The sequence below is a fragment of the Trichomycterus rosablanca genome, chromosome 9 (genome assembly GCF_030014385.1).
Source record: "Trichomycterus rosablanca isolate fTriRos1 chromosome 9, fTriRos1.hap1, whole genome shotgun sequence".
Taxonomy (NCBI): domain Eukaryota; kingdom Metazoa; phylum Chordata; class Actinopteri; order Siluriformes; family Trichomycteridae; genus Trichomycterus; species Trichomycterus rosablanca.
The window spans coordinates 35,645,695-35,673,293 of NC_085996.1; the positions used below are offsets into that span (position 1 = coordinate 35,645,695).

General features: G+C 38.8%; 1 protein-coding gene across 2 annotated transcripts in view; it reads left to right on the forward strand.

Moving 5' to 3' along the window:
- Nucleotides 1-27,599, forward strand: part of ryr3 (ryanodine receptor 3) — a 157,393-nt gene that overhangs the window by 37,533 nt on the left and 92,261 nt on the right. For both annotated transcript variants that reach the window (XM_063002326.1, XM_063002327.1), the window contains exons 4-14: nucleotides 15-89; nucleotides 3,704-3,782; nucleotides 5,364-5,476; nucleotides 10,253-10,352; nucleotides 11,343-11,436; nucleotides 14,294-14,368; nucleotides 15,908-16,064; nucleotides 17,215-17,379; nucleotides 20,577-20,698; nucleotides 23,123-23,303; nucleotides 25,626-25,761. In XM_063002326.1, coding sequence (XP_062858396.1) covers nucleotides 15-89; nucleotides 3,704-3,782; nucleotides 5,364-5,476; nucleotides 10,253-10,352; nucleotides 11,343-11,436; nucleotides 14,294-14,368; nucleotides 15,908-16,064; nucleotides 17,215-17,379; nucleotides 20,577-20,698; nucleotides 23,123-23,303; nucleotides 25,626-25,761 — 1,297 coding nt within the window. The remainder of the gene's footprint in view (nucleotides 1-14; nucleotides 90-3,703; nucleotides 3,783-5,363; nucleotides 5,477-10,252; nucleotides 10,353-11,342; nucleotides 11,437-14,293; nucleotides 14,369-15,907; nucleotides 16,065-17,214; nucleotides 17,380-20,576; nucleotides 20,699-23,122; nucleotides 23,304-25,625; nucleotides 25,762-27,599) is intronic.

The following is a 27,599-nucleotide window of genomic DNA, read 5'->3' on the forward strand; positions in this document are numbered from 1 at the left end:
TGATCTATCTGCAGGCGAGTCAGGGGGGCGGACACCGGACACTGCTCTACGGTCACGCTATCCTACTGAGGCATTCGTTTAGTGGAATGGTAAGAATGTGCCATACTGATTAAAGTCACCGAGATGAGGGATTAGCCACCCTGTTGCAGCTCACAGACGCCACATGTCAAATCTCATCATCAACACTGTGTATTTCATAAAATATACATAAAAAATCATAAACAAGATAAACAAAAATTCACTAAATCTGTTAACACTTGGTCTGATTAGCAGGTTTCTGATTGGACAATGTATGATTAAAAGTATGTAAACATCTGAACATGTGGTGACAGTAACTGTAATGATTCTCACTGAATCTCATTAGAACCCCAAATCTCATCAGTAGTGATTCCTGGTATTTCACATTGTAATACTGGTCAAATGTTTGGCCGCCCAGTTATAATAACGCAACCCATTAAGCCCAAGTAAACAAGTCATGGTTTTATGAGTGCTTAAGACTGTTCTGTAAGCTTGTGTTGCCTGCTAATTCACGGCAGAGCTGTTGTTGCTTCTTGACACATTTCTCAGTACAGCAAGCAGTTTTATTTTTAAGCTTGTAAGTAAGTGACACCCAATGACATCCAATGACAGTGGCTTGTTAAGTCTCTTAACTCTTGGTCTGATTAGCAGGTTTCTAATCGGACAATGCATGGTCAAAAGTCTGTAAATCTGAACATTTATAATTCAATAATAATTAATAATTCAAATCAATAATTTCCCTCTGGATAAATAAAGTATCTGTCTGTCTATCTATCTATCTATCTATCTATCTATCTATCTATCTATCTATCTATCTATCTATCTATCTATCTATCTATCTATCATCTATCTATCTATCCATCTATGTATATATATATACTGTATATATATATATATATACAGTGTATCACAAAAGTGAGTACACCCCTCACATTTCTGCAAATATTTCATTATATCTTTTCATGGGACAACACTATAGACATGAAACTTGGATATAACTTAGAGTAGTCAGTGTACAGTTTGTATAGCAGTGTAGATTTACTGTCTTCTGAAAATAACTCAACACACAGCCATTAATGTCTAAATAGCTGCAACATAAGTGAGTACACCCCACAGTGAACATGTCCAAATTGTGCCCAAATGTGTCGTTGTCCCTCCCTGGTGTCATGTGTCAAGGTCCCAGGTGTAAATGGGGAGCAGGGCTGTTAAATTTGGTGTTTTGGGTACAATTCTCTCATACTGGCCACTGGAAAGTCAACATGGCACCTCATGGCAAAGAACTCTCTGAGGATTTGAGAAATAGAATTGTTGCTCTCCACAAAGATGGCCTTGGCCATAAGAAGATTGCTAACACCCTGAAACTGAGCTACAGCATGGTGGCCAAGGTCATACAGCGGTTTTCCAGGACAGGTTCCACTCGGAACAGGCTTCGCCAGGGTCGACCAAAGAAGTTGAGTCCACGTGTTCGGCATCATATCCAGAGGTTGGCTTTAAAAAATAGACACATGAGTGCTGCCAGCATTGCTGCAGAGGTTGAAGACGTGGGAGGTCAGCCTGTCAGTGCTCAGACCATACGCCGCTCACTGCATCAACTCGGTCTGCATGGTCGTCATCCCAGAAGGAAGTTGACGCACAAGAAAGCCCGCAAACAGTTTGCTGAAGACAAGCAGTCCAAGAACATGGATTACTGGAATGCCCTGTGGTCTGACGAGACCAAGATAAACTTGTTTGGCTCAGATGGTGTCCAGCATGTGTGGCGGCGCCCTGGTGAGAAGTACCAAGACAACTGTATCTTGCCTACAGTCAAGCATGGTGGTGGTAGCATCATGGTCTTGGGCTGCATGAGTGTTGCTGGCACTGGGGAGCTGCGGTTCATTGAGGGAAACATGAATTCCAACATGTACTGTGACATTCTGAAACAGAGCATGATCCCCTCCCTTCGAAAACAGTAACTGTAATGATTCTCAATTAATCTCATTCTCAATTCACATTCGGCTGCTCCCTGTGTGTAGGGGTAGCCACAGTGGGTCTTCTGGTCTGCATACCCGATTGGGCACAGTTTTAGCCTAAACAAGTGCTTCCTGACAAGTGCACCTTTCCATGACTAGGTTGTTCACCAACTACTTAACTTGCTGAGTACTGAGATTCAAACCCCAGATCTCAGTGGGCGCAAGGCACACAGTAACACCCTGGATGGGGCGCCAGTCCATCGCAGGGCAGACTCACACACACACACACACACACACACACACACACACACACACACACACACACACACTCCCATTCACCTAAAGGGCAATTCAGTGTCTCCAATTAACCTGACTGCATGTTTTTGGACTGTGGGAGGAAACCGGAGCTCCCGGAGGAAACCCACGCAGACACGGGGAGAACATGCAAACTCCACACAGAAAGGACCCGGACCGCCCCACCTGGGGATCAAACCCAGGACCTTCTTGCTATGAGGTGACAGTGCTACCCACCGAGCCACTAGCACTACTTCTCAATTAATTAGAAGGAGTGTCTTCAAACTTCTGGTCATATAGTTTAAACGAAACATGTATTTTTTTGAGTACATTTCATCCCTTAACAATAAATGTGATTATATGCTGGCTAAGCTTTGCAAATGTGGTTGCGTCCTGAGATTCAAACCCCAGATCTCAGCAGTAGTGGGCTTGCACTATTTACCACTGCACCACCTGAGAGCCCCTATTTTGATTCTTTATATAATTAACTGTTTTTTACATGGTCACCACGACTTTCTTTTGCTTTAAATAATCAGATTTTACGCTGCATGTAGTAACATTTTACTGGGCTTCTCTAGCTCAAATCTTCTATTCATTCATTTTAACGTTAACATTAGCTTAAGGATATCTGCGCATCTGTGTTAAATGAGAGAATTAAGATGCATCTAAAAATCTTGGTTTCCCTACTTGTACTAAACATTGTGCAGTTTTGTTGACATTCATATGGAGGAGTTGGTTCCCCATTTGCTGCTTTACCAGCCTTCACACTTCTAGGAATGCTTTTTATTAGATTTTGGAGCATACTGTTAGCATTATTAGTAAAATTAAGTGGCTCTGTCTGAATTATTGAAAACACCTTAAGCCATTAATCCACCAAACCCAGATTTAATCATGCTAATAAACCTTTTCCCATCTTTTAGTATCTAAAGTCGATGCTCTTAACACTGTGCCTGTTGATACTTGGTGTTTTGTCTTGTAATATTAGTCGAATGTTTGGCAGCTTGGCCATGAAAACACAACCCATTAAGCCCAAATAAAGAAGCTTGTTTTGCCTGCTAATTAACGGCAGAGCTGTTGTTGCTCCTCGACACATTTTTCAATACAGCAAGCAGTTTTATTTTTAACAAGGCAGTTTGTGACATCCAGTGACATCCAGTGACAGTGGCTTGTTAAATGTCACTGAGCATGTTCATTTAAGTTATTCTAGTGTTTACATTTGCTAGGCTTTATGGTTGATATACAATACACAGACCTGTTAATGATGGGTGGGGCTGACCTAGCAGAATCTATCAATTAGAAGGGGTGTCTTCAAACTTTTTTCCATATGGTATAAACGAAATATGTATTTTTATTTGAAGTACACTTCATTTCTTTACTATCGATGTGATTATTTGCTGGCTATGCTTTTACCCAAATTTCTGTGTTTACTTTTTTGTTAACAGTATCTGGCCTGTCTAAAGACTTCAAGGTCTCTGACTGACAAGCTGTCGTTTGATGTTGGTTTACAAGAAGAGTCAACAGGTATTAAACAGTGCTATAAAAACTAATGACTACATATCTGACACATTTTTGTAAATCACTATTTCATGTATTAAGGGAACAACAGATCATCCTCTTAAAAAATGTAAGAACAAGAAAAGGAGACTGGGGAGGATGTTAAACTATTCTCCTATATTTGTCTCATTTTTATTTTGGAGTTAAAACACTGATTTAAGCTAAGGCTAGATGTGTCTGCAGTCCCTCTGATGTTCTTTGTGAATCTTTTGTAATTTTTAAATGAGTAGGTGCCACTTTAGAGATGTTTCAGCAGGTCAGCCACTCCTGATTCATTACTGTATCAAGTATTTAGTTGGATATTTCTCTTTTTGAATATATTATATACTGTGGTTTCACTAAGTCCTAAAAGTCTAGGAATGGCTTTTCAGCTCTTCTGAAATGTAATAAATTGTGGTTCGGCACAGGGGCTCAGTGGGTAGCACTGTCGCATCACAGTAAGAAGATCCTGGGTTTGATTCCCAGGTGGAGCGGTCTGGTTTCTTTCTGTGTGGAGTTTCAGACTCAGCTTTATTGTCATTCAACCATGTACATGATAGAATGAAATACAGTTCCCCAGTCCTCGGTGTGTGCAACATGAATGAAATAAGAATAAACTAAGATACGTGTGACATAGAATAAAATAAGAAACTGGTAAAAGTATAAAGTATTTACATTTTAAAGTATTGCACAAAGAACTGCAGCAGCAACAGCTTATGTTGATCTAAAGTGCATAATTGCTAAAGGTATAGCAACAAACTATACTTTGCATGTTCTCCCTGTGTCTGCAGTCCAAAGATGTGCAAGTGAGGTGAATTGAAGATAAAAAATTGTCCATGACTGACTGTGTTTGACATTAAACTTGAACTGATGAATTTTGTGTAATGAGTAACTACCGTTTCTGTCATAAATGTAACCAAAGTGTAAAACATGATGTTAAAATCTTAATAAATAAATAAATAAAACATATTGTGGCATAGTGTTCCTGTAGAAAACTAAACATACGTGAGATGTGCAATATTCAGAACTGGCTGAAATTAAGTCTTAATTGCCCCTCAGGTAGCCAAGAGGTAATGAAGTTTAAAGGGTGTTGAACAGATTTGTCCTCTAAATAAATACAATTGTTTTTGTGTTTTACAGAAATTCTTGTTGTGTGGAATTTGATAAATGTGCAATGACACACAATCAGAAAGGGGGGATTAATATTTTACAACACAATAACATTTGGTAACTGAAAGCCAATTTGAAGACTGAACTCACGCAGTGTTCTGGTGAATGTGCTTAATGCCACTGAAACCGAAAACACGGCTCAGTTAATTAATCAGTTCAATGGCTGCCTTTCAGACACTTGCCATCCACACTCCATCATCCAGGCCTTACTATTTTTATGTTTGAAAACATCAGACGTGATCATTTGAGAAGGCCACTCCTAAACGAGAACCATGTGTAATATTGTGATGCAGAGTAAATATATTTTTTATTTAATTAGCTGACATATTGATGTAAGTTTAGTTTTTTTTAGTTGTTGTTGTTCATAAAGCTTTTAATTCTATTGTTTACTTCTTAAAGGTGAGGCTTGTTGGTGGACGATTCATCCAGCCTCGAAACAGAGATCAGAGGGTGAGAAGGTCCGCATCGGTGATGATCTCATCTTAGTCAGCGTTTCATCAGAAAGATTTCTCGTGAGTATTGGTTTGAATGTTTACATCATGATCATAATTTTGTCAGGGCAGCATAAGTATAAAACCATAATAGTTTTTCTTAATGTGCAATAAACGACTAGAGGGGGAATAATTGGCACAACAGTAAGACATTGCCCTATAATTTAGAGATTAACTCAGAGCACTAATTACACCGACCAGGCATTACATTATGACCACTGACAGGTGAAGTGAATAACACTGATTATCTCTTCATCATGGCACCTGTTAGTGGGTGCGATATATTAGGCAGCAAGTGAACATTTTATCCTCAAAGTTGATGTTAGAAGCAGGAGCGTAAGGATTTGAGCGAGTTTGACAAGGGCCAAATTGTGATGGCTAGGCAACTGGGTCAGAGCCTCTCCAAAACTGCAGCTCTTGTGGGGTGTTCCCGGTCTGCAGTGGTCAGTATCTATCAAAAGTGGTCCAAGGAAGGAAGAGTGGTAAACCAGCGACAGGGTCATGGGCGTCCAAGGCTCATTGATGCACGTGGGTGAAGGCTGGCCCGTGTGGTCCGATCCAACAGACGAGCTACTGTAGCTCAAATTGCTGAAGAAGTTAATGCTGGTTCTGATAGAAAGGTGTCAGAATACACAGAGCATCACAGTTGCAGGGCTGTTTTGGCAGCAAAAGGGGGGCCAACACAATATTAGGAAGGTGGTCATAATGTTATGCCTGATCGGTGTATGCCTTTGCTGGGGTTAAAGAGAGCCCAATTTGGCCATTATACCACTGTAGACTGGTATTTGTACACTCATGTGTATGTAGAATAGGGTCCAAAAACGCAGTCTTAGATTTACCTGCAATGTTACCAGCCTCCTGATTTGCATATAGTAGCAAGGTTTTAATATTTTATGATGTAATAATACTTACCAGTCACATGTTTAATAAATTTTTGGCGTCCCATGTTCCTAAAAGGACTGCGACTGACCCGCTATACTAACAAACCCCTGGAGACCTCTGTCATCTAGACAGCAATTCTGTGTGCAGTTTTAATTAGCACTAGCTGCCTGATAGGAAAGCCTTTACACACGGTTACAAATTACACCCAATTTAGTGTTAATGTAATTTAATCTCTGCTAATGTGCAGCAGTCTGACGTGTTACGTGGTCAAAAGGATACATGTTAAAAAGGATACGTGTTAAAAAAGGGTGTGTGGTGATCCGGCTTTCCTTGATCAGATCGGTGGTTGTACCAGCAGCAGCGGATTCACAATCAGGAATTGAAAATGACTAGACTGGGAGATAAAGATCCTAAGGTTTAAAGCAATTAGGTTTCATTTCGTGCCATGTCTGGTTCATGTCATTATCATAATGGTGTTATTATTTGAGCAGCAGAGATGCTCCTCTGTTATGCACAGGTCTGTTTACTAGAGGACTTCTTATCTTTAAGACTGCTCACAGGAGTTTTCAGACTACTAGTTTTGGGAACACTACCTTCAGCTGAATCTATAACCAGTTGCTTCTTTTTAGGGCCCTAAATTCAAGGGAAAATGTGCTTAATTTCATGGACCTTGTTTTTCAAAAATTGCAGATTTCACAGATTTCTAAAGAATAGAGCCACTAGGGATATAACTATTCACCACAAGACAGTTAAAAATTGATTCACATGTGTAACGATTTAAGTCGGTGTACATGTATGATGAATCGATATTCACTTTAAACAGCAGAGGGCACTGGCACTATTCACCTCGCCTGGTTGACATCACTACAGGGTTGCCAGGTTCGGAATTTTACAGCCAAATCTATTTATGTGAGGATACTTTCTTTATTTGTGTTACTCATTTATTTATTTATTTAATGTGGGATTTGTTTTAAAATGTAATTTCAGTTTTTTTTTAAACAAAAAGGGAAATGTGCAGCATTGTTTTGCACAGTTTGTACCTACCTCAGAAATAAAAGTTCATTCATTATTTAAATAAATAAACGATAACCACAAATACAGTATTTTATTTTATTTTATTTTATTTTAAAGAGAAATAATAAAATGAAACTTTGTTATAATTTGTCTTCAATTTCATTTTGTTTAAAAAATTGGGAAAAATTGTATCATGAACCCAGTATCGTGAATCGCATCGCATTGTGGGTAGAGTGTATCGTTACATCCCTAAGAGCCACATTTCACAGCAGTCATTAAATAACACTTATAAATTGAATGATAGAACAAATGGAAGCTACAATACACAGCACAACTACCTTAATAGTTGAATGTAAATGTGAGCATTTAGCGATTGTCTTAGATAAAAATTAAACCCGCCGCCCCACCCACCGCGTCCACAGAAATGGTTGGAAGTTTTCCAAACTCAGTTAGCCAAATCGAGTTTTTATCTGCTTTAGAAATGAAAGTCTTGGAAATTTTAACTAATCGATTGCTAGTGTAACTGAACGTCTTTAGAGTTTGCTGAGTTTATAAAGAAAGAAATAAACTGTACATAGACAAATTATCGGGAGCATGATACTTCACTGGCTTGTTCTTTTGAAGTGCAGCACAAGTGTAGAGAAGCACACTTTTACTTGATTATAGAATCCACAAAAAGGCAAAATGCACTTAATACATAAACACACACATCAACATTGTCAGCACACTACCCCACAGAAAAGATAACAGTAATTTAATTGCCGTATGATTGCTAGGACCACCTCATGTTGCATATCATATTTCTACACAAATGAAAAATTTTAAATCGTTAAACACAAACCTTAAATTTTGATTTACACGGTCCATGATGCGATTCTTATGGCCAAAAATCAAGTAGGGCCTTCCAAATAGTATATACTCCAGAGGTTTTTCTTCAAGGATAGTCATGAGGTTGAGCCACATGGGACATTGTTGGAACATTGTAAGTATGGACATGGATAAATAGGTACAATTTGGTTGTTAGTACTTTTAAGACAATCAAAAATCAACAGTTTACTATCTTAATAAACTGGAAAGCCAGAAACCGTAAATTCAACACACTGAAAAATCTGTTCATCAATGGAAAAACTTACTGCATGAAACACACTAACACGATAACACAATAATGAAAAACACACTTATAAAATACATTTAACCAGGGCAGCAGTTGTTGTTATAACACTAAAACAACAACCACTCGTTAAATGACAGATACTATTATAGCAATACAGCATACACACACATACACACACTTGGTTAAGGATCATGTAGGGCAAATGGGATGTCTGTATTTATCATATATACAGATACACATATACAGTACAAGGAAATTCTTTACTTACAATTTCCAGCTTCTGTGAAAGCTGGGGTCAACCATTATATGGCGTCCCTGCATCCAAGACGGTTAAGGGCCAGAATTTGAACCCACAACTTTCTAGTAGGAAACCCACATCTCTACCCATAGCTCTCTGTGTGTTTTTTTATTCTGTGTTTATGTGTCTTGTTCATTTTTGTTTCTTTAATGTTATTGCTGATCTGTTTGTACGCACTTATGGTTTATCCGCCTCCCTCTGGATCCGTCTTTTTAACTTACAGTGTGTGTAACAAAGTATACGGTCCTCCAAATACACGGGGTGCTGGCAGGTCTATTAAGTAAAAAAATGACTTGTGTAAACATGGGGAGAAAAAATATCTGGAACCCAGGACACAAAAGCACCAAAGTGTCTGGGAAAGAGAAGAGAGAAAGCACCTTTTACTTCAGAAGAGAGTGTGGGTATAGATGTAATGGACGTATTGATTCTACATCACAATTACAATTCAACACATGAACCTGCATTTTCTAATCTGCCTTTTCTGACAAACGAGGGAACAAAGGACTAAATACGAGCTCTAGAGGTGAAAATGAAGCATACATTGATGGTCTGGGGTTTAATTCTTTAATTAAAAGAATCTCATGGCTATGCTGTTTACAAGTGTATGTAAACATTAGATTTCAAATACATTATCATTATCCTTACAGGTGTAACAATTATTTAGTGTTATAAGCCGTGACAGTGCTAAATTATTTGGGTTTAAGTAAATTTCTCCCTATTTCACTCAGCTTTGCATGTTTTCTGGGTAAAAATAACACATTTCTATTAACATGAATGTAGTAGCACACCAGGGGTGTGACTTTCACTGGTACAGTGGTATTTCTTTATTTTTCTGGGTCCAAAATCACATTTGGATTACTGCCTTCTGAAACCCATTATGTGGACACTTCAGGCAACTGCTAACCAACTGACATTCATTAATAATTTCATTTTCCTTAAGTAACTGCTTTATAATCACCAATCCCTAAAACAATGGCACCAATCTAAATTGTACACTGGACAAGGGTTCTAACCCAGTTTAGCATGTACTGGTGAGGAGTGAACCCAGAACCCAGGAGATCTGTAGCGCTCACACTTCTTGGTGTGCTGCTGTTCCACCTTTATCTGTAACCAATAATAAATCATTAAAAATCATTCATTTATTCACACACTCTGTGTTTTACCACCTCCTTATCTTGGTCAGGGTTACAGTGGGTCCAGTTCACATTTAGATACCAGACTTACCTTCTACTGGGATTTTACAGAAGATGAAAGATAAAAAATTAGGCTCATACATAAGTGCTTATACATGTAAGTAAACAGTCACAAAATGCATAGGATGAAAACCCCATAGTTGTTATTTCTGTCAGTCAGTATCATTAGGAATATTATTATGACAGTGTCTGCACTGAGCTTCTAGCATGTAATGAATGAAGGTAATTATTTGAATGATTTTTACTGCACTGCTCTGTACCTGGTCGTTCTGTATTAAAACCTGTTTTCTCTGCAGCACTTGTCCATCTCCAATGGAAATATTCAAGTAGATGCTTCTTTTATTCAAACACTGTGGAATGTCCAGCCTACCTGTTCTGGCAGCAATGTAGCAGTGGGTCAGTTCACTTTATACATTTAACAGTCGTGCATGATGAAATTAGATTAGCTAAATAAAACAAACGTGCACAAACAGGAGTTTTTAAATAGTTTCAACCACTAATTTGTTAAACAGTAAAACCCTGGACGGGACGCCAGTCCATCACAGGGCAGACACAAATACACACACATACACACACCCATTCACCTATAGGGCAATTCAGTGTCTCCAATTAAACTGACTGCATCTTTTTGGACTGTGGGAGGAAACCGGAGCTCCCGGAGGAAACCCACACAGACACAAAGAGAACATGCAAACTCCGCACAGAAAGGACCCGGACCGCCCCGCCTAGGGATCAAACCCAGGACCTGCTTGCTGTGAGGCGACAGTGCTATATTTTTGAATTAATTATTTTTTATTTTTTATTCAAGATTTTGTAAATTGTCCAAATTATTATAATGATACAGAATTTTAGAATTGAAATGTAAGAATTGAGTATTATTATGATTATTATTAACTACTGTTGCACAGTGGGGCGCTCAGGTGGCGCAGCACTACAAAAGAATTTCATTGGTGCTGTCAGCCTGTCGGGCATTTAGTTGGGCGTTTAGATGTACAGTACAACAAAATTCTTTTTTCGCATATCCCAGCTTGTTTGGAAGCTGGGGTCAGAGCGCAGGGTCAGCCATTGTACGGCGCCCCTGGAGCAGACAGGGTTAAGGGCCTTGCTCAAGGGCCCAACAGTGGCTGAATGGCAGAGCTGGGATTTGAACTCTTTGGATTGATAGCCCAAAGCTCTACCCACTAGGCTACCCACTACGAAATGCACTTGTCAGTGCGTTCTCAGTGCCAGTCCCAGGGAGCACATCCGGTGTAAAACTGTGCCTAAATAGGATTGTTCAGCCCCAATTCTGTCCAACTATGTTTTATTAATGTGTTCTATTATTTTAAATATTTTGTTATACATTGTATAAGTCTGTGTCATTTCTGTCTCTTACTGTATCTTCAGGTTATTTACTGGGGGGACACGTGATCCGCTTGTTCCATGGACATGATGAGAGTCTGACCATACCTGGAGCTGAACAGTCTCAGGAGCAGCAGAGGTGGGACATCAGTACATTATTAAATCTTAAACACTTTTAGTTTTAAACTTTTAGATTATATGGTTTGATATGTATATCTGAGTAATACAGGACTTTTTAGCTTAAATAAATAATGTCTCTCTTTTTGCTTTATGTTTTTACATTTTTTATGTACAGTTTTATTTACAACCCCTGGCAAAAATTATGGAATCACCACTCTTGGAAGATGTTCTTTCAATTGTTTAATTTTGTAGAAAAAAAAGAAATCACAGACATGCCACAAAACTATCATTTCTCAAACTGTCAACCCTCTGGCATTAAGAAACAATAAAAAAAGAAACAAATATAATAGTTGTGGTCAGTCACAATTGCTTTTTTTTAGATCAAGTAGAGGAAAAAAATATGGAATCACTCAAATCTGAGGAAAAAATTATGGAATCATTAGAAAACACTGCACCATTATTACTTTGTTGCACCACCTCTGGCTTTTATAACGGTTTAAACTCTATGAGGCATGGAGTTAACTAATGACAAACAGTATTCTTCATCAATCTGCCTTCAACTGTCTCTTGCTGTTGCCAGATCAGCTTTGCAGGTTGGAACCTTGTCATTGACCATTTTCTTCAATTTCCACCAGAGATTTTCAAATGGATTGAGATCCGGACTATTTGCAGGCCATGCCATTGACATTAAATGTTTTCTTGAAGGAAAGTTTTCACGTCCTTTGCCCTATGGCAAGATGCATTATCATCTTGAAAAATGAGTCATCATCACCAAACATCCTTTCAACTGATGGAATAAGAAAAGCGTCCAAAATTTCAATGTGGACTTTGGCATTTATTGAAGACCATCTCCCCTGTGCCTTTACCCGACATGCAGGCCCATATCATCAACAACTGTGGAAATTAACATGTTTTCTTTAGGCAGTTATCTTCATAAATTTCATTGGACAGACACCAAACAAAAGTTCCAGCATCATCACCTTGCCCAATGCAGATTCGCGATTCATCACTGAAGATCACTTTTATCCAGTCACCCACAGTCCACGATTGCTTTTCTTCAGCCTACTTTAACCTTGTTCTTTTCTTTTTAGGTGTTAATGGTGGCTTTTGTTTGGCTTTTCTGTATGTAAATCCCATTTCTTTTAGGTGATTTCTTACAGTTCAGTCACAGACATTGACTCCACTTTCCGGCCACTTGTTTCTCATTTGTTTTGTTGTGCATTTTCTGTTTTCAAGACATATTGCTTTGTTTTCTATCTTGATGCTTTGATGTCTTACTTGGTCTACCAGTATGCTTCCCTTTTACAACCTTCCCATTTTGTTTGTACTTGGTCCAGATTTTAAACACAGCTTACTGGGAACAACCAACATCTTTTGCGACATTCCACAATGATTTATCTTCTTGAAGGAGTTTTATAATCCTCTCATTTGTTTCAACTGACATATCTTGTGTTGGAACCATGATTCATGACAATCTGCTTTGTGCAACAGCTCTCCGAGGTGTGAGCACTCTTTTTAAACTGAAGAATAATTAGCAAATCTAATCTGCTGCAGATGTTTTGTTTTTAAACTGCAAATTACAGAGTGATTCCATAATTTTTTCCTCAGATTTGAGTGATTCCAAATTTTTTTCCTCTACTTGATCTAAAAAAAGCAATTGTGACTGACCACAACTATTATATTTGTTTCTTTTTTTTATTGTTTCTTAATGCCAGAAGGTTGACATTTTGAAAAATGATAGTTTTGTGGCATGTCTGTGATTAATTTTTTTTCTACAAAATTAAACAATTGACAGAACATCTTCCAAGAGTGGTGATTCCATAATTTTTGCCAGGGGTTGTAGGTGTAATTTAAAGTACCTAATAAAATCAGATATACCCTTTACCCTCCTCATCCTGTAGGCCTTTCACCATGCCAAGTACCACATGAATTATTAATGCATGCAAATAAAAAAAACTCTGTTTTATTAATAACTGTTTTGTCCTCTTATTTTAAATGACTCACACATCGCTCTCTCTGAGGTGCCTTCTCTGGTTAAACATGAATAAATAGTTCAGTTAGCAAGGGTTATTAGCGTTAATAATGATGAAATCTAACAAAAATCTAATAATAAAAAAGGTTACTCATTAAAAATGTACTTATTTGGCTGCTCAGGTGGCGCAGCGGTAAAACACGCTAGCACACCAGAGCTGGGATTTCGAATACATCATATCAAATCTCAGCTCTGCCATACGGCTGGGCTGAGGGGCTGCATGAACAACGATTGGCTGTTGTTCAGGGATGGTAAAGCGAGATTGATCAGAAAGCTCAGAAAGTTCAGAAAGCGAGATTGATCTTGAGTTGTTTAGACCACCCACTTAACTGTGAGTTTCAGCTTCTTCCTTCTGGACGTAGATTCAGGTTCCCAACGGTAAAACATAATAGATGGAAAAATTCCTTTATACCTAAAGCGATAGGGTTATTACATTTGTAATATGAATTTTTTCTTATTTCTCTATTTATATTAGAATTTTATATATACTTAAGCTGTATTATGTGTTTAAGCTGTGTGTGTTTTTGTCGTGTTTTTACTTTGTGTTGTATGCCATGCTGCAAAACAAATTTCCCTTCGGGGACAATAAAGCTGAACTGAACTGAACTGAACTGAACTAAAACCAGACCAGGGTTCCTCATAATTGGTGCAATTACAACTTCTGCTGGCTGATTCATGGCTCCTGCACAGAGTTGGGGAATAATGCTGATTAGGGTGTGGCTCTTCATAGAGTTTTAATGCATTAACTGTGGAGCTTATTAATTAGTAGGATGATTTATTTGTAAACATTTTTTATGCTTCAAGTCACAGTTGTTGAATTTCAGAGTGCATCTCTTTCCCACAGGCTGGTGAACTATGAGACTGGGAAAGGAGGCTCCAGGGCGAGATCACTGTGGAGGGTGGAGCCGCTCAGGATCAGGTGAGTGAGCAAACACACACATTTAATTCTTAAACACACAAAAAATCAACAGTGGGTGTGAGAGTTTAGAGTTATACTTCAGACTGTATATGTTGTTGACACAAGCATTAACCGGTCAGTGCACTGCTGCAGCAGCTCCCCACACACTTACAGCAACAGTAATGGTTTGTCGCCTGCTTGTGTAAATGCTGAGTTAGTGTTTAAAAATGATTACTGAATATATGAACGTAAAATGTACATAAATTATGAGATAATGGTGTTGTAAGTTAAAAAATTTACCCTCCATAACATTAAAACCACCTTCTTGTTTCTACACTCACTGTCCATTTTATCAGCTCCACCTACAATATAGAAGCACTCTGTAGTTCTACAATTACTGACTGTAGTCCATCTGCTTCTCTACATACCCTTTTAGTCTGTTTTCACCCTGTTCCTCAATGGTCAGGACCCCCACAGGACCACCACAGAGCAGGTATTATTTAGGTGGTGGATCATTCTCAGCACTGCAGTGACACTGACATGGTGGTGGTGTGTTAGTGTGTGTTGTGCTGGTATGAGTGGATCAGACACAGCAGCTGGAGTTTTTAAATACTCACTGTCTGTCCACTCTATTTGACACTCCTACCTAGTTGGTCCACCTTGTAGATGTAAAGTCAGAGACGATCGCTCATCTATTGCTGCTGTTTGAGTTGGTCATCTTCTAGACCTTCATCAGTGTTCATAGGACACTGCCCACGGGGTGCTGTTGGCTTGATATTTTTGGTTGGTGGACTATTCTCAGTCCAGCAGTGACAGTGAGGTGTTTAAAAACTCCAGCAGCGCTGCTGTGTCTGATCCACTCATACCAGCACAACACACGCTAACACACCACCACCATGTCAGTGTCACTGCAGTGCTGAGAATGATCCACCACCCAAATAATACCTGCTCTGTAGTGGTCCTGTGAGAGTCCTGACCATTGAATAACAGCATGAAAGGGGACTAACAAAGCATGCAGAGAAACAGATGGACTACAGTCAGTAATTGTAGAACTACAAAGTTCTTCTATATGGTAAGTGAAGCTGATAAAATGGACAATGTGTGTAGAAACAAGGAGGTGGTTTTGGTTCATCAAAAATCTGTGGATGGACTTGAAAAGAGCAGTGCATTGCTGATTACCATGAACACAATGAACTCAAACAATTCTATAATGAAGAATGAGCAAATATTCCCCAGTCTAGGTGTGCTAAATCATGTTGATCAGTTGTTTCTCATTCTCATTACTTGAATGCTGTAAGGTCAATTGTGTAAGTTAAGCTGTGGATAGATTTTTTGTGAGTTATGACTTTAGGCTGTCAGACAAAACAGTGAGTATTTCAAAGGGGTAAAAGATTTTCTATAAACGCCGTACGTCAGACCTGTCAGGTTCTCATAAACCACCTGCTTGAAAACTGATTTTTGCTTAAAAACCTATTCATAATATCCAGGAGATTAAACTGGACAGTTGTTCATTCAGTGAGACTCATGTTTACTTTGTCTATTGTCTATTGTGCCGAACAGCTGGAGTGGAAGCCATATTCGGTGGGGTCAGCCCTTCCGCCTGCGCCATCTTTCCACTGGCCACTACCTGGGTCAAACAGAAGAACGTGGCCTGGTGCTGCTGGACAGTGTGAAGTCAGACACCACCGCCACTGCGTTCTGCTTCAGGCCCAGCAAGGTTTGATTTACTGACACTAAAGCAATTAATCTTGCGTCCGGATTAATAGTGGTTTTGAAAACTCGTGTCATCCGGGATGATAAAACATTTTCCGATCAAGACATATCCATAACTCATTAAGTGCTTAATATCTAAGCTTTACTGCCTCACTACACACACATACACCTATCTGTAACTGTTCCAGATCTGTTATTGCTACAGTGCCATGTCCATTTTATCCATCATTATTATTAATATAGAAAGTATATTAATTCATCATCATTGCAGACTTCCATTAGTTGTGGATTTACTGTATCGAGCACAAGGTTCTCTGGCCTGCCTTTCTCTGCCTTTTATTTAATCAGTCTCATCAAAATTTGCTACTTGACTCCAGATTGCTGTCAGTGTTATCTTTAAAACTTTGAAATATTTAATAATATAATAAAAACCTTTCAGAGAAAACATAGAGAGTGTAATGGGGCAGCTCGCGCCTCTCGACTGAGGTGTAGCCATACAATTACAATGCTTAACCAAGGTAGAACAATATAGTGACTAAAAAGCCACAAGCAAAAATTGGTAAAGGGAAAATAAAACTGTTGGCCAAAATAATGGAAACAAACAAAGTAACAAATGAAAAAACAAAACACTTGCAGCCTGCAACAAAGGAAGTGGATAGAACAGGGATAGAGCAGAAATGAAAACTGGTTGTCTGGCAAGCTGCTCAGAGCACCTGTGACAACCAGGTTCTCAGGAAAAGAGGACAGAAAGGAAAGCCAGAATAATCCAGGGACAGCAATAAATGAGAAGCACCCCACCTACTGGTACGAACGTGGCTTGTTCTAGAAAGGGCCATCACATCTCCTATGAAGCAGCATGGTTATCCAGGACAGCTGACTGGGTTCCCAGAAAAAAAACCCCATAAAAACCTGGTATCTGCACCAGCATAAAACCAGAACAGAACAAGCCTGGCATCACGTTTTCAAGGGCAGGGTGAAACTGTAATAAATAGAAAGGCCACCACCTTAGCAAATGAACACTTAATGAGGTGCATGTGACAGTCAGTTTCATGCCCTATCTACCTCTTATAGAGCGCATTAACAATCAGCCAGTAACTTTTTAGTTAGCTTTTCTTTATCATTATTAAATGTTATATTTTGTTGGCATCTTGCAGGAGAAAGTGGAGACTGGTCCAAAGCGGGACATTGATGGCATGGGGGTGGCAGAGATCAAGTATGGAGACTCGGTCTGCTTCATCATGCATGTGGCCACAGGGTTGTGGCTGTCCTACCAAAGTCCTGATGCTAAATCCTCCCGTCTTGGGCCACTCAAGAGAAGGGTGAGGAAATAAAACTGTGGAAAAATCTACTTGTCCTGGAATGGCACAATGTCTAAAAGTGCTAGTGAAAAAACAAGTTTCAAATGTATGCTAATAATGTAATAATAATTATAATGAATCAGTTATTTGGGTATGTAATTGCTAAGGCTGGCTTGATACCACTTTTTTATGTCCGATACCGATACTGGAAATTGAGTATCTTTCGATACAGATACCAATCCGATACCGTCATTTCTCCTCACAAACAACTAAGCAGTAATAATACACGTCTCAATGCACCATGGTTAAACTAGCTATCTAAATAACAACGCACAGACTGAAACAAATATTGTAAAGGAATAAATACAGAACCTACAACATCACACTTATACAAAACTGCTGTTTTAGCAGCATTTTTGGCTTGTTTAACAGCACTGTACAACCATTTAAAATAAAATTTAAAGTGCAACTCTATCTATATTTAACAAATAAATTATATTATTTCAGTATAAAATTCTAGATCTGTCAACTCTCAAGTCTACACCTTAAAGAGGCAGCAAAAAAATTATAAAATAAATAATACAAATATTATTTATAAGCAGTAAAAATGAAACAAATAAATAACAAAAAATAAACAAATGTATCTATCTTGTCCCGGCTTGGAGATCTCTCACATTCTCAACGATTAATCCATTAGTGTTATAAAATAAAACAAACTACATCGTTTCCCATTAAGCCACAGATGTCCTCTTCAAAATCCAGCAGGGTTTAATCATCTAAAAATGTGACAGAACTTTAACGGAAAATCTTAACCATAAACTGCGTCAATTCTAATTGGTCCATCTTGTTTAACTGACATCCACATCTTCCAATTGTAGACACAATTACGACACGCCATAAAACAGTGTTTTTAGATGTGGCGGTACTAGATGATTTTTTAAAATGCTAAAAGTTTAAGCAGATCAGTGTGTTTCAATTTCTAAATGACCTTTTTTACATTAAGTGTTATTTACATTAAGCAACAGTATCGGATCGGATTACACGTTTTTTTTCCTTACAATATCCGATCCAGTGATTTGGGCCAATATCGGACCGATATCGATACAGAGTATCGGATCAGTGCCAGCCCTAGTAATTGCTCATGGAAATAAAATGATCTGATACTCTAACTTGGAAAAAGTCTTTAAAAGTGTTTAAAGGAACTATTTGTTCACAGTTTGAGACCTCCAAAATCACAGATCTTTATACAGATGCTAAAATGATTAGACCATTCCTGACTGTATCAGAAAACAGCAACTTATGTGACCTCTTTAATTATGTAATATGTAATATGTAATTTAATTTAACTTTCATCTTCTATCTCCACTTCATCCTGGTCAAAGTTGGGGTGGGTCTGCCCCACCTCTTCCCACAACCTCCCAGACAAAGCCAGTCAGGTCTGTATGTAGACACCCGACTGGCTGTTAGCACCGCTGGTGATTCAAATCCTGGTAGTCGACTAGTAAAATTTACTGCAGCCCGACCTAAGCACTAATATTTTATTATCTTGTTCATGCAGTGGCAAACACCCTCATTAGCTTAACTGGATCTGATTAGTATTTAGGTGTGACTGTCACAAGTCATGGCAGAATCAAATGGTTAATTTTTATGATGTAGATTTAAATTTAGCCCACTGATTAGCCTGTGTAGCCCATATGAAGCCTCCGTCTTATAAGATTCATTATGCGTCTGTTCAGTATACATGCGACAGACCCCAAGTCAATATTTAAATCTAGTCCAGTCCAAACAGGGCTACATTTATTAAGCTTTTCTTGATCTGAGTGATTGTAAGAACAGCCCTCCGTATACCTACATCAGATTCTGGTCTCAGGCCATGATTTAAATGCTATAATGACAGAGGCATGGTGACGGGGTGTTTTTAGTGAGTGGATCAGGATTAGGTATTTAGACTCGGAGCTTATATCCTCAGTGCTGTGGCACGCAGATCAATTCTGGGATGGTGTCCAGAAACAACAAGGCCACCTCTGCACCCAACCACCAGAACTGTCGCCCTGATTAAGCGCTCATACAAACAGCATTACAAAAAAAAAGTAATGTCCGTGTAGCTACCACAGATCAAAATCTACTTGCATAGGTGCTCAGCTTCAGTCCAGCATGGGTGCAGTTAAATACAATGTAAATGTGACTTATTTAACTTAACTGAGGGGTATACCTGTGACTGTTGAACAAGGTCTTTCAGAGAAAAGCGCTGATACTTGCTGTACTTTGTCGTTCTGAGACACCACCTTATTTGACATCTAATTTTAAGACCATGTCCATTAATATAAAGTTGGCCCACACCTTTGCAGCATAAACAGCCTCTAATCCTTTGTGAACATTGGAAGAGGTTTTAACATACATTTGGCCATACAGTGTTGTACACAGTTGTTTTTGTTGATGATTTTTGTCAGTTTTGGACCTAAGTTACAGGTTTTTTTTCTATTTTATTTGTGCATTTTCTCCCATTTTTTTTCCCAATTTAGCGTAGTCAATACGTCCCCCCGCTGCTGGGGGATCCCCGATTGTAGTTGAGGTGGGCATACCGCTGCCCACGCCTCCCCCAACCCACACACAGCCCTTTGCGAAACCCTTTTTTACCTATGCACTCTGCACAGGCACCCCTCTATCTGCCAATCAGGGTCCCTACACAGCGTCCGAATACCTCACCGACACTGTCTGGTCATCCCGCCCTAGCAGAAACGTGTCTGCTGCAGGCTTTGCCAATTATGTCCACTAGATGGCGCCCAGCCGACTGGTGGCAACGCCGAGTTTCGAGCCGAGGAGTTCAGAATCTGTGTGCTGGTGTGCTAGCGGAATATATCGCTGCGACCTAAGTTACAGTTTTAATGATTAGTAGCTTGACCTTCACATACTTGCTTAGTGTTTGGACTTGACATAGATGATGTAATCTAAAGATATACAGATATATTTGATTATATTTAAAAATATAGATATATAGATAAAGTTATATTTGTTTCTAGGACCTAATGCTATTTTCTAACACATTTTGAGCTCCATAATATTTTTTTACTTATATTAAATGATATTTATTACTATATATAAAAATGTTCATATCTTTATAGTCCATTGTATGTCATATATATATATTTACATATATTTAACAAAAAACACTATATGTTGTAAAGCTGCTATATATATAATTTGTGTGTCGTACACAGGCCTTCCTGTCTCCAGAGGGGCATATGGATGATGGACTGATCCTGCAGCTCTGCCAGCATGAGGAGTCCAGAGCAGCTCGCATCATTCGCAACACCACACTTCTTTTCACCCAGTTTATCAGGTACAGCGATTCATTAGCTTTATTAATCTGATTCAACATGCATGTAGTCAGAGATACCGGATCTTTGTGTTTAAAAATACAAGATGCTAATAACTTTTCACTCTTATTTTGTCCTGTCCTAACTTTTTTGAGTGTTGCATTCATGTCTTTGTACTTTCATGAGTAAACAGAACACAATTCTTTGTTTTTGGTGCATGTTTTAAAAGGTCCCAACTTTTCTAAAAATGGGATCTGTATTTTAATCACGTTCAGTGTCTCTCTTGAGGCTTCAGTTAGCAATTTGAAGTGATTTTGTTTGTGACTGGTTAAGCATGGCAAGTAACCTCCTGAGACCCGAGCGTTGATTTTTTCAGTGCATTTTTCCTATTCCTTTTGTTTTTAACCTTATTAGTTGGGCGGCACGGTGGCTCAGTGGGTAGCACTGTTGCACACTGTCACAGCAAGAAGGTCCTGGGTTTGATCCCCAGATGGGGCGGTCCGGGTCCTTTCTCTGTGGAGTTTTCATGTTGTTGTGTGGGTTTCCCCCGGGTGCTCTGGTTTCCTCCCACAGTCCAAAGACATGCAAGTGAGGTGAATTGGAGACACTGAATTGTCCATGACTGTGTTTGATATAACCTGAATCTTGTGTAATGAGTAACTACCGTTTCTGTCATGAATGTAACCAAAGTGTAAAACATAATGTTAAAATCCTAATAAAGAAACAAACAAACTTTATTAGTTTTCTAGTACTTTTGCTACCACTAGATGGCCGACAAAAGTGTCCACTAATGGGGACAATCGGTCTAAGTTTAGCAGGTCAAGGAATAAGGCATAACAAAGGCAAAATGTAATGTCCTCATATGTGACCGCAGGGTCTCAAGAGGGTAATCAAGAGAAAGAGGCAAGACTGGCGTCACCTTCAGTACATCGTGTAAAACTGCTGTGTCATTGTTTTAAAAAAAACCTAGTGAAACCATTTACTGTTAGCTGAATTATTTGTGCCTGTTAATCGATGTGTATACACTGGTTCCTTGTAACCTGACGTCCCCTAAACTTCGTCGAGAAATTTGTACCCTTAAAGTCGACGGGTGTGCGACTGCTGCTTTGTTCAGCGCTCAGCTTGCGCGGTGCGGTGAAACGCCATTAAAGTGCGACTATGAGACGAAACTGCATTTGTGTGGAAAAACCGTCAAATCCCCTCTGACAGCTCCACATGTATATGGATTTTCCTCACTGTTTCACTTTTAAACTTGTGTTACAGCTCGAGGTTCTGAGAAATTGTGAGAATCAGCTCTTCTGAGAGAGCTTTACGTGGTTTAATGTACTAAAACAACGACATAAGAACACTAAACCTCTCTTAATTATTACTGCTCATCAGTTCTTTCTACTAATGGAATTCCTCACGCGTTTTAGTACAATAATTCACGTTAAGCTTTGTGCACCAGCACACTCCATAGGAAATAACAGCACAGCAGCACAAAAGCTGTTTTGCCACTTCTCACGTGAATGCGCCGGTACTGAACTTGCCAAGGAATACGGTATTCCAAGATCAAGCATCGTCATGATTAAGCATAAGGAAACAATAAAATAAATAAACAAGAAGTGCAGGTTTTGTTGTATTTTTATATTGGTGAGTGTTTTTATATTATATTTGTGTTATTTTCAGTGTATTAATGTCAAAAACAACCCCCATTATTTTACATAAGCCTAAAATATATGCAGTTCCACGGGACCATGGAACGCATTAACAGGTTTCCCATACATCCTTATGGGGAAAAAAAAATACCTTGAAACTCAACGCTTTTTAAACTCAATGCCACTTCCAGAAGCAACTGACGTTGAGTTTAAAGGTACCACTGTATTATTATTAAAAAATTTTTTAATGCATTTTCTCCCCATTTTCCTCCCGATTTAGCACACTCAGTTTTGTCTGCTGCTGAGAGATACCAGATTGCATCCGAGGAGAGCACGTCGCTGTACATGCCTCTTCCGACACATGTACAGCCCTCCTCCTCTCACCCGTGCATTCTGTACAGACATCTCTTCCGCCAATCAGGATCCTTACACAGCGTATGAAGACCCACCCACCCACACGTAGTCCGCCAGCAATTAGTATCTGCTGCAGGCACTGCCAATTATGCCCGCTAGATGGTGCCAGGGAGGTCAGAATCTCTGTGCCGGTGTGCAAGCGGAATATCCCGCTGCGCCACCTTGGCGCCTGTACCACTGTATTTTGAATTAACTATGACTTACTGAAAGTGGAAGCACTACCTCTAACAACTGAGTAATGTAAAAACACAATTACAACATATAGCAAGCTTGCTTGTGTTTGAATTACAGTTGAGATGTATATAAGACATGCTACTATTGTATTGCTATATGTTTATGAGAAACGTAATCTGAAGAATGAAATAAAAGCACAAGTTTCTATCTGCCTGGTTGCAGAGGGCTGGATGAGCTGAAGGGGGAAAAAGCTTCGGAGGTGACCCTGCCTGTAGTAGAAGTGCTGCAGACCCTGAACGACCTCATCACGTACTTCCAGCAGCCTGATTCGGAGTTAGAGCACGAGGAGAAGCAAATGCAGCTCCGCTCGCTCATCAAACGCCAAGACCTCTTCAAAGAGGAGGTGAGTTCAGAACATAAAGTTCCCTCCTGCTGCTATTACAGCCTCCATTCTTCTGAGAAAGCTTTCCACAGGATTTCTGAGTGTCTGTTGGAATTTGTAGTTATTCAATCAAAAGAGTGTTCGTGAGGATGTTCCAGTTCACCTTAAATGTGTTTGAAGTCAGGGCTCTGTGTGGATCACTGGAGTTTATCTTCCCCACACTTAAATCATGAACAGAAGTCAATAGGGATGTAACGATACACTCTATCCACGACACTGCAATTGAGTTCTGCAATTTCCCTCTGGGATCAATAAAGTATTTTGATTCTGATATGATTTTGATACGATTCACAATACTGGGTTCACGATACGATTTTTTCCCAATTTTTTAAACTGAAATTGAAGACAAATTATGACAAAGTTTCCTTTTATTATTTCTCTTAAAAAAATAAAATACTGTATTTGTGATTATCTTTTATTTATCTAAATAATGAATGCCTTTTATTTTTGAGGTAGGTACAAACTATGCAAAACTATTTCGAATTAAGCCCAATTTGGCTGAAAACCCCCGAATTTGGCAACCAGGTGACGTCAACCAGGCAAGGTGTATAGAGCCAGTGTCCTCTGCTGTTTAAGGTGAATATCGATTCATTTTACATGTGAAATCTATTTGAATCGTGGAATCCTATGATGAATCGTTACATCCCTAGAACTCAATGGTAAGGGGGTGTTTACATACTTTTGGCCATATTGTGTGGGCTTTACCTCGATTTTTCTCTTAAACTTGTGGGTGGAGGAACCAGTATTGCCGTGACCCTGACCAGGATGAAGTGCTTGAATGGAAATTTATATATAAAAACTTATTACATCTGGCGGACATCTAGTGCATGTGCATTTGAGCCATTCTGCCAAATCTGTGCCATTTCCGTCCCCATATGTATATGAAAATTAACTTTAAAATAAGTGCATTTTTTTAATTGAGCAAAGTGTTCTGCACATTGATCTAATGGCAATTTTAGGATATAGAATTTAAAACATTAATAAAAACTCCCTATAACACTGAAAAAATTGTATTTTTATGTCCCCACTCTCTAACACTACACTTTATAATGAAGTGTACTGAGTAGAATCAGTCCTTTCAGTCTTTTTTGTTATTCATATACAACCATCTTCCACTTGTGTGTGTTACTAGATTCAGTGTTTAACAAAAATAAAAAAAATGAAGCTTAATTTAATTGAGTTACTACACGCAAATGTCACCCATTTGATGGAATGGCCCATTTAAAGACTGCAGTTGAACTTGCCTTACACCGATCAGCCATAACATTATGACCACCTCCTTGTTTTTACACTCACTGTCTATTTTATCAGCTCCATTTACCACATAGAAGCACTTTGTACTTCTACAATTACTGACTGTAGTCCATCTGTTTCTCTGCATACTTTGTTAGCCCCCTTTCATGATGTTCTTTAATGGTTATTTATATACAACCATCTTTCACTTAGAAAAAAATAAAGTTGCTTGAGATTCAGAGAGATCAAAACACATTCTGAGTAGTTAAGTGTGTATTACTAGATTCAGTGTTCAACAAAGATAAAAAAAATTATATGTATATACGCACAGTGAAGTTACCAGCCGTAGCCAGTTTAATTGCTAACAAGGAATACAACGATCAAGTTAAATCACATTATAGAGTGTACAGTATTTTACCACTGGTTTTAATTGCTGTAAATTAATGAATATTTTTACAGAGGGCATTATCAGAAAACCCACAAAAGATATTGTTTTTATTCTATGTGATCCAATTATTCAGGCACTGAAAATACATTAGCACCATTAGCATATCATTTAGACTGCCATGACATAATTGTGACAGTGGTAGCCTAGTGGGTAGAGCTTTTGGCTATCAATCAAAAGGTTGAGAGTTTGAATCCTGGCTCTGCCATTGTGCCACTGTTGGGCCCTTGACCCTTAACCCTCTCTGCTCTTGGGTGCTGTACAATGGCTGACCCTGAGTTCTGATCCCAGCTTCCAAACAAAGCTAATTTAATTGTACTGTACACGTGTATCTATATATGACAAATAATGGCCTTCTATTCTATTCTATTCTATTCTATTCTATTCTATTATATTATATTATATTCTTGTATCTTCCATATGTATGTAAAGTTTAAATGTTACCTGTATATGTTCATGTTCATGTTCATTTTAAGCATATGTTACCCAAATGCTAAGCTAAGGACAATGCTAACAATGGACAGAAATGTCCAGACTGTACTGATGAATTACTTTATTTGTGTGGTTGTTTTTAGTTATTGTCTTTATTTGTTTGGTTATTTTAGGGAATGCTTACCCTGGTGTCCATATGCATCGATCGGCTCAACATGTACAACAGTGCGGCGGAGTTTGAGGAGTTTGCAGGAGAGGAGGCTGGTGAAGCCTGGAAGGACATTCTGAACCTCCTCTACGAGCTGCTTGGTAACAGCACCATCAGTTTCACTCAGTTCATGTTTCAGAGCAGATAGCAGGAGGCTGATAACACAGCACTGACAGAACTGTACAGAACTGGTGACAGTGTTCTGTTCGTCAGGATTCCATGTGATTTGAAATTAAGCAATGATGTTTAAAGATAAAAACGTCAGCTGTAATACGCCGGCATTTACATTTATATTGGTTGAACCATGATAGAATTACAGCACTTTTTTATGGACTTTTCCCTGCTGCTTCTCTCCCAGTCCTGTAATGAGGTCATTTTTAGCTCTAGCTTGTTTTCAGAGCGCTTTGCTTTCCATCTTGTTTTCTGTAAGTGAACTGCATGCTAAACAGTTGTTTGTGGAGCATTACATTTTAGGGTGCTGTCTTACTCCATGGTGCAGTTCAACCACTTAGGTATCAGTTTGGTTCTGGTTGGTTTTGAGGCTTTACAGTGTAGTTGTTTAAAATTAATAATTTTGTATTTACTAGTCAAATGATCAGTTAGTGAATGTAAACAGAGGCTTGACATTACGAGATTTTTTACTTCTTAAACTAAAGCAATTTATTTTTCACCCACAAGATGCGTTTTTTCCGGCTGACCACACACACTATTCGTCTAATGTTATCCAGAACCAGTATGAAAATGCTAACAAAACGTAAAAAATGGGGACGACGTTGAAGATAAGTTGTTTGAAGGGAGTGATGTCGGTCTGTCAGTCAAAGCAGAGTATCCTGAACTGGTGAACCCATATTTTTATTATATTGTATTATCTCTTTAGAGTAAATATTTAAAACGGCAAAATTACATTGTATGTATGATGTGTACAACATTAATTCTATTATTTTAACTTGTCAGGAAATTGCAATGGTTTCTGGGCAATGGTTGATGGGGGTGGGGTGGGGGGGGCACATGAAGGGGGGTGCATGTCCAGACAGGTTGAAAACCCCTGTATTAGGCTAGCCCATTATCAACACTGAGACCTGGGTTTGAATCTTAGCGCTGCTATCAGTTGACTGGGCATCTACACAGACACAGATGGTGGATTGGTACCTTGTTCAGGGTATTCCTGCCTTGTGTCTAGTGTTTCCTGGTGGAACTGGACCCACACTGTGACCCTGAACCTTAAAAAAACACTTAATCCCTATCAGTGGCAGGTGTGGTTCCATTGTCCAGTTCCAGATCTGAATCTGTATCTCAAAGGTGGAGGGCTGGCGTTTTAGACCGCTGTGCCTCCCGAGCGCATGGTTCAACACCTCACCACAAAACATTTAGCACTTGTTAATGCTGATCTGGAGGCAAAACATCTTCATTAGCGTCACTGGATTTAGAATTTCCTAATATGCATTTAAATGATTATTTTGAGATAATATTTATGATCTCCATAAGAATGCACTAGAAATATCATAACAATATTAATCAGCTTGTCCCTGTGGAATAGGTACATAATTAAAAGCTGGTAATAGCTGATAAATGTGCTGCAGTGTTTAGATCCGAAGAGCCCAGCAGCTGTTCTACATTATTCAGTGTGTGGTTCTGTAGGAGATGATGAACTTGGCTTGGGTCAGGTACAGAGAGGCAATACTGCTAAACAAAACTCACCATAGTTCTGCATATTTATTAATTAACTCCCTTAAAAGCACATTTTTTAAGAATGAAGAAAGCTTTTCAAGTGTCCATTTTAGAAAATTTTTTTTGATTTTATTTGTTGGCAATAATGCTAAAGCCCTGCATGTACTCTGTCCTCTGTCAGTGCTACTGGTTTAGTCACACTTATATGCCATATGCGGCTGTTATTGTGAAAACTTGTCTCTAGTCACTTAGTAAACATGCCTCTCTATAT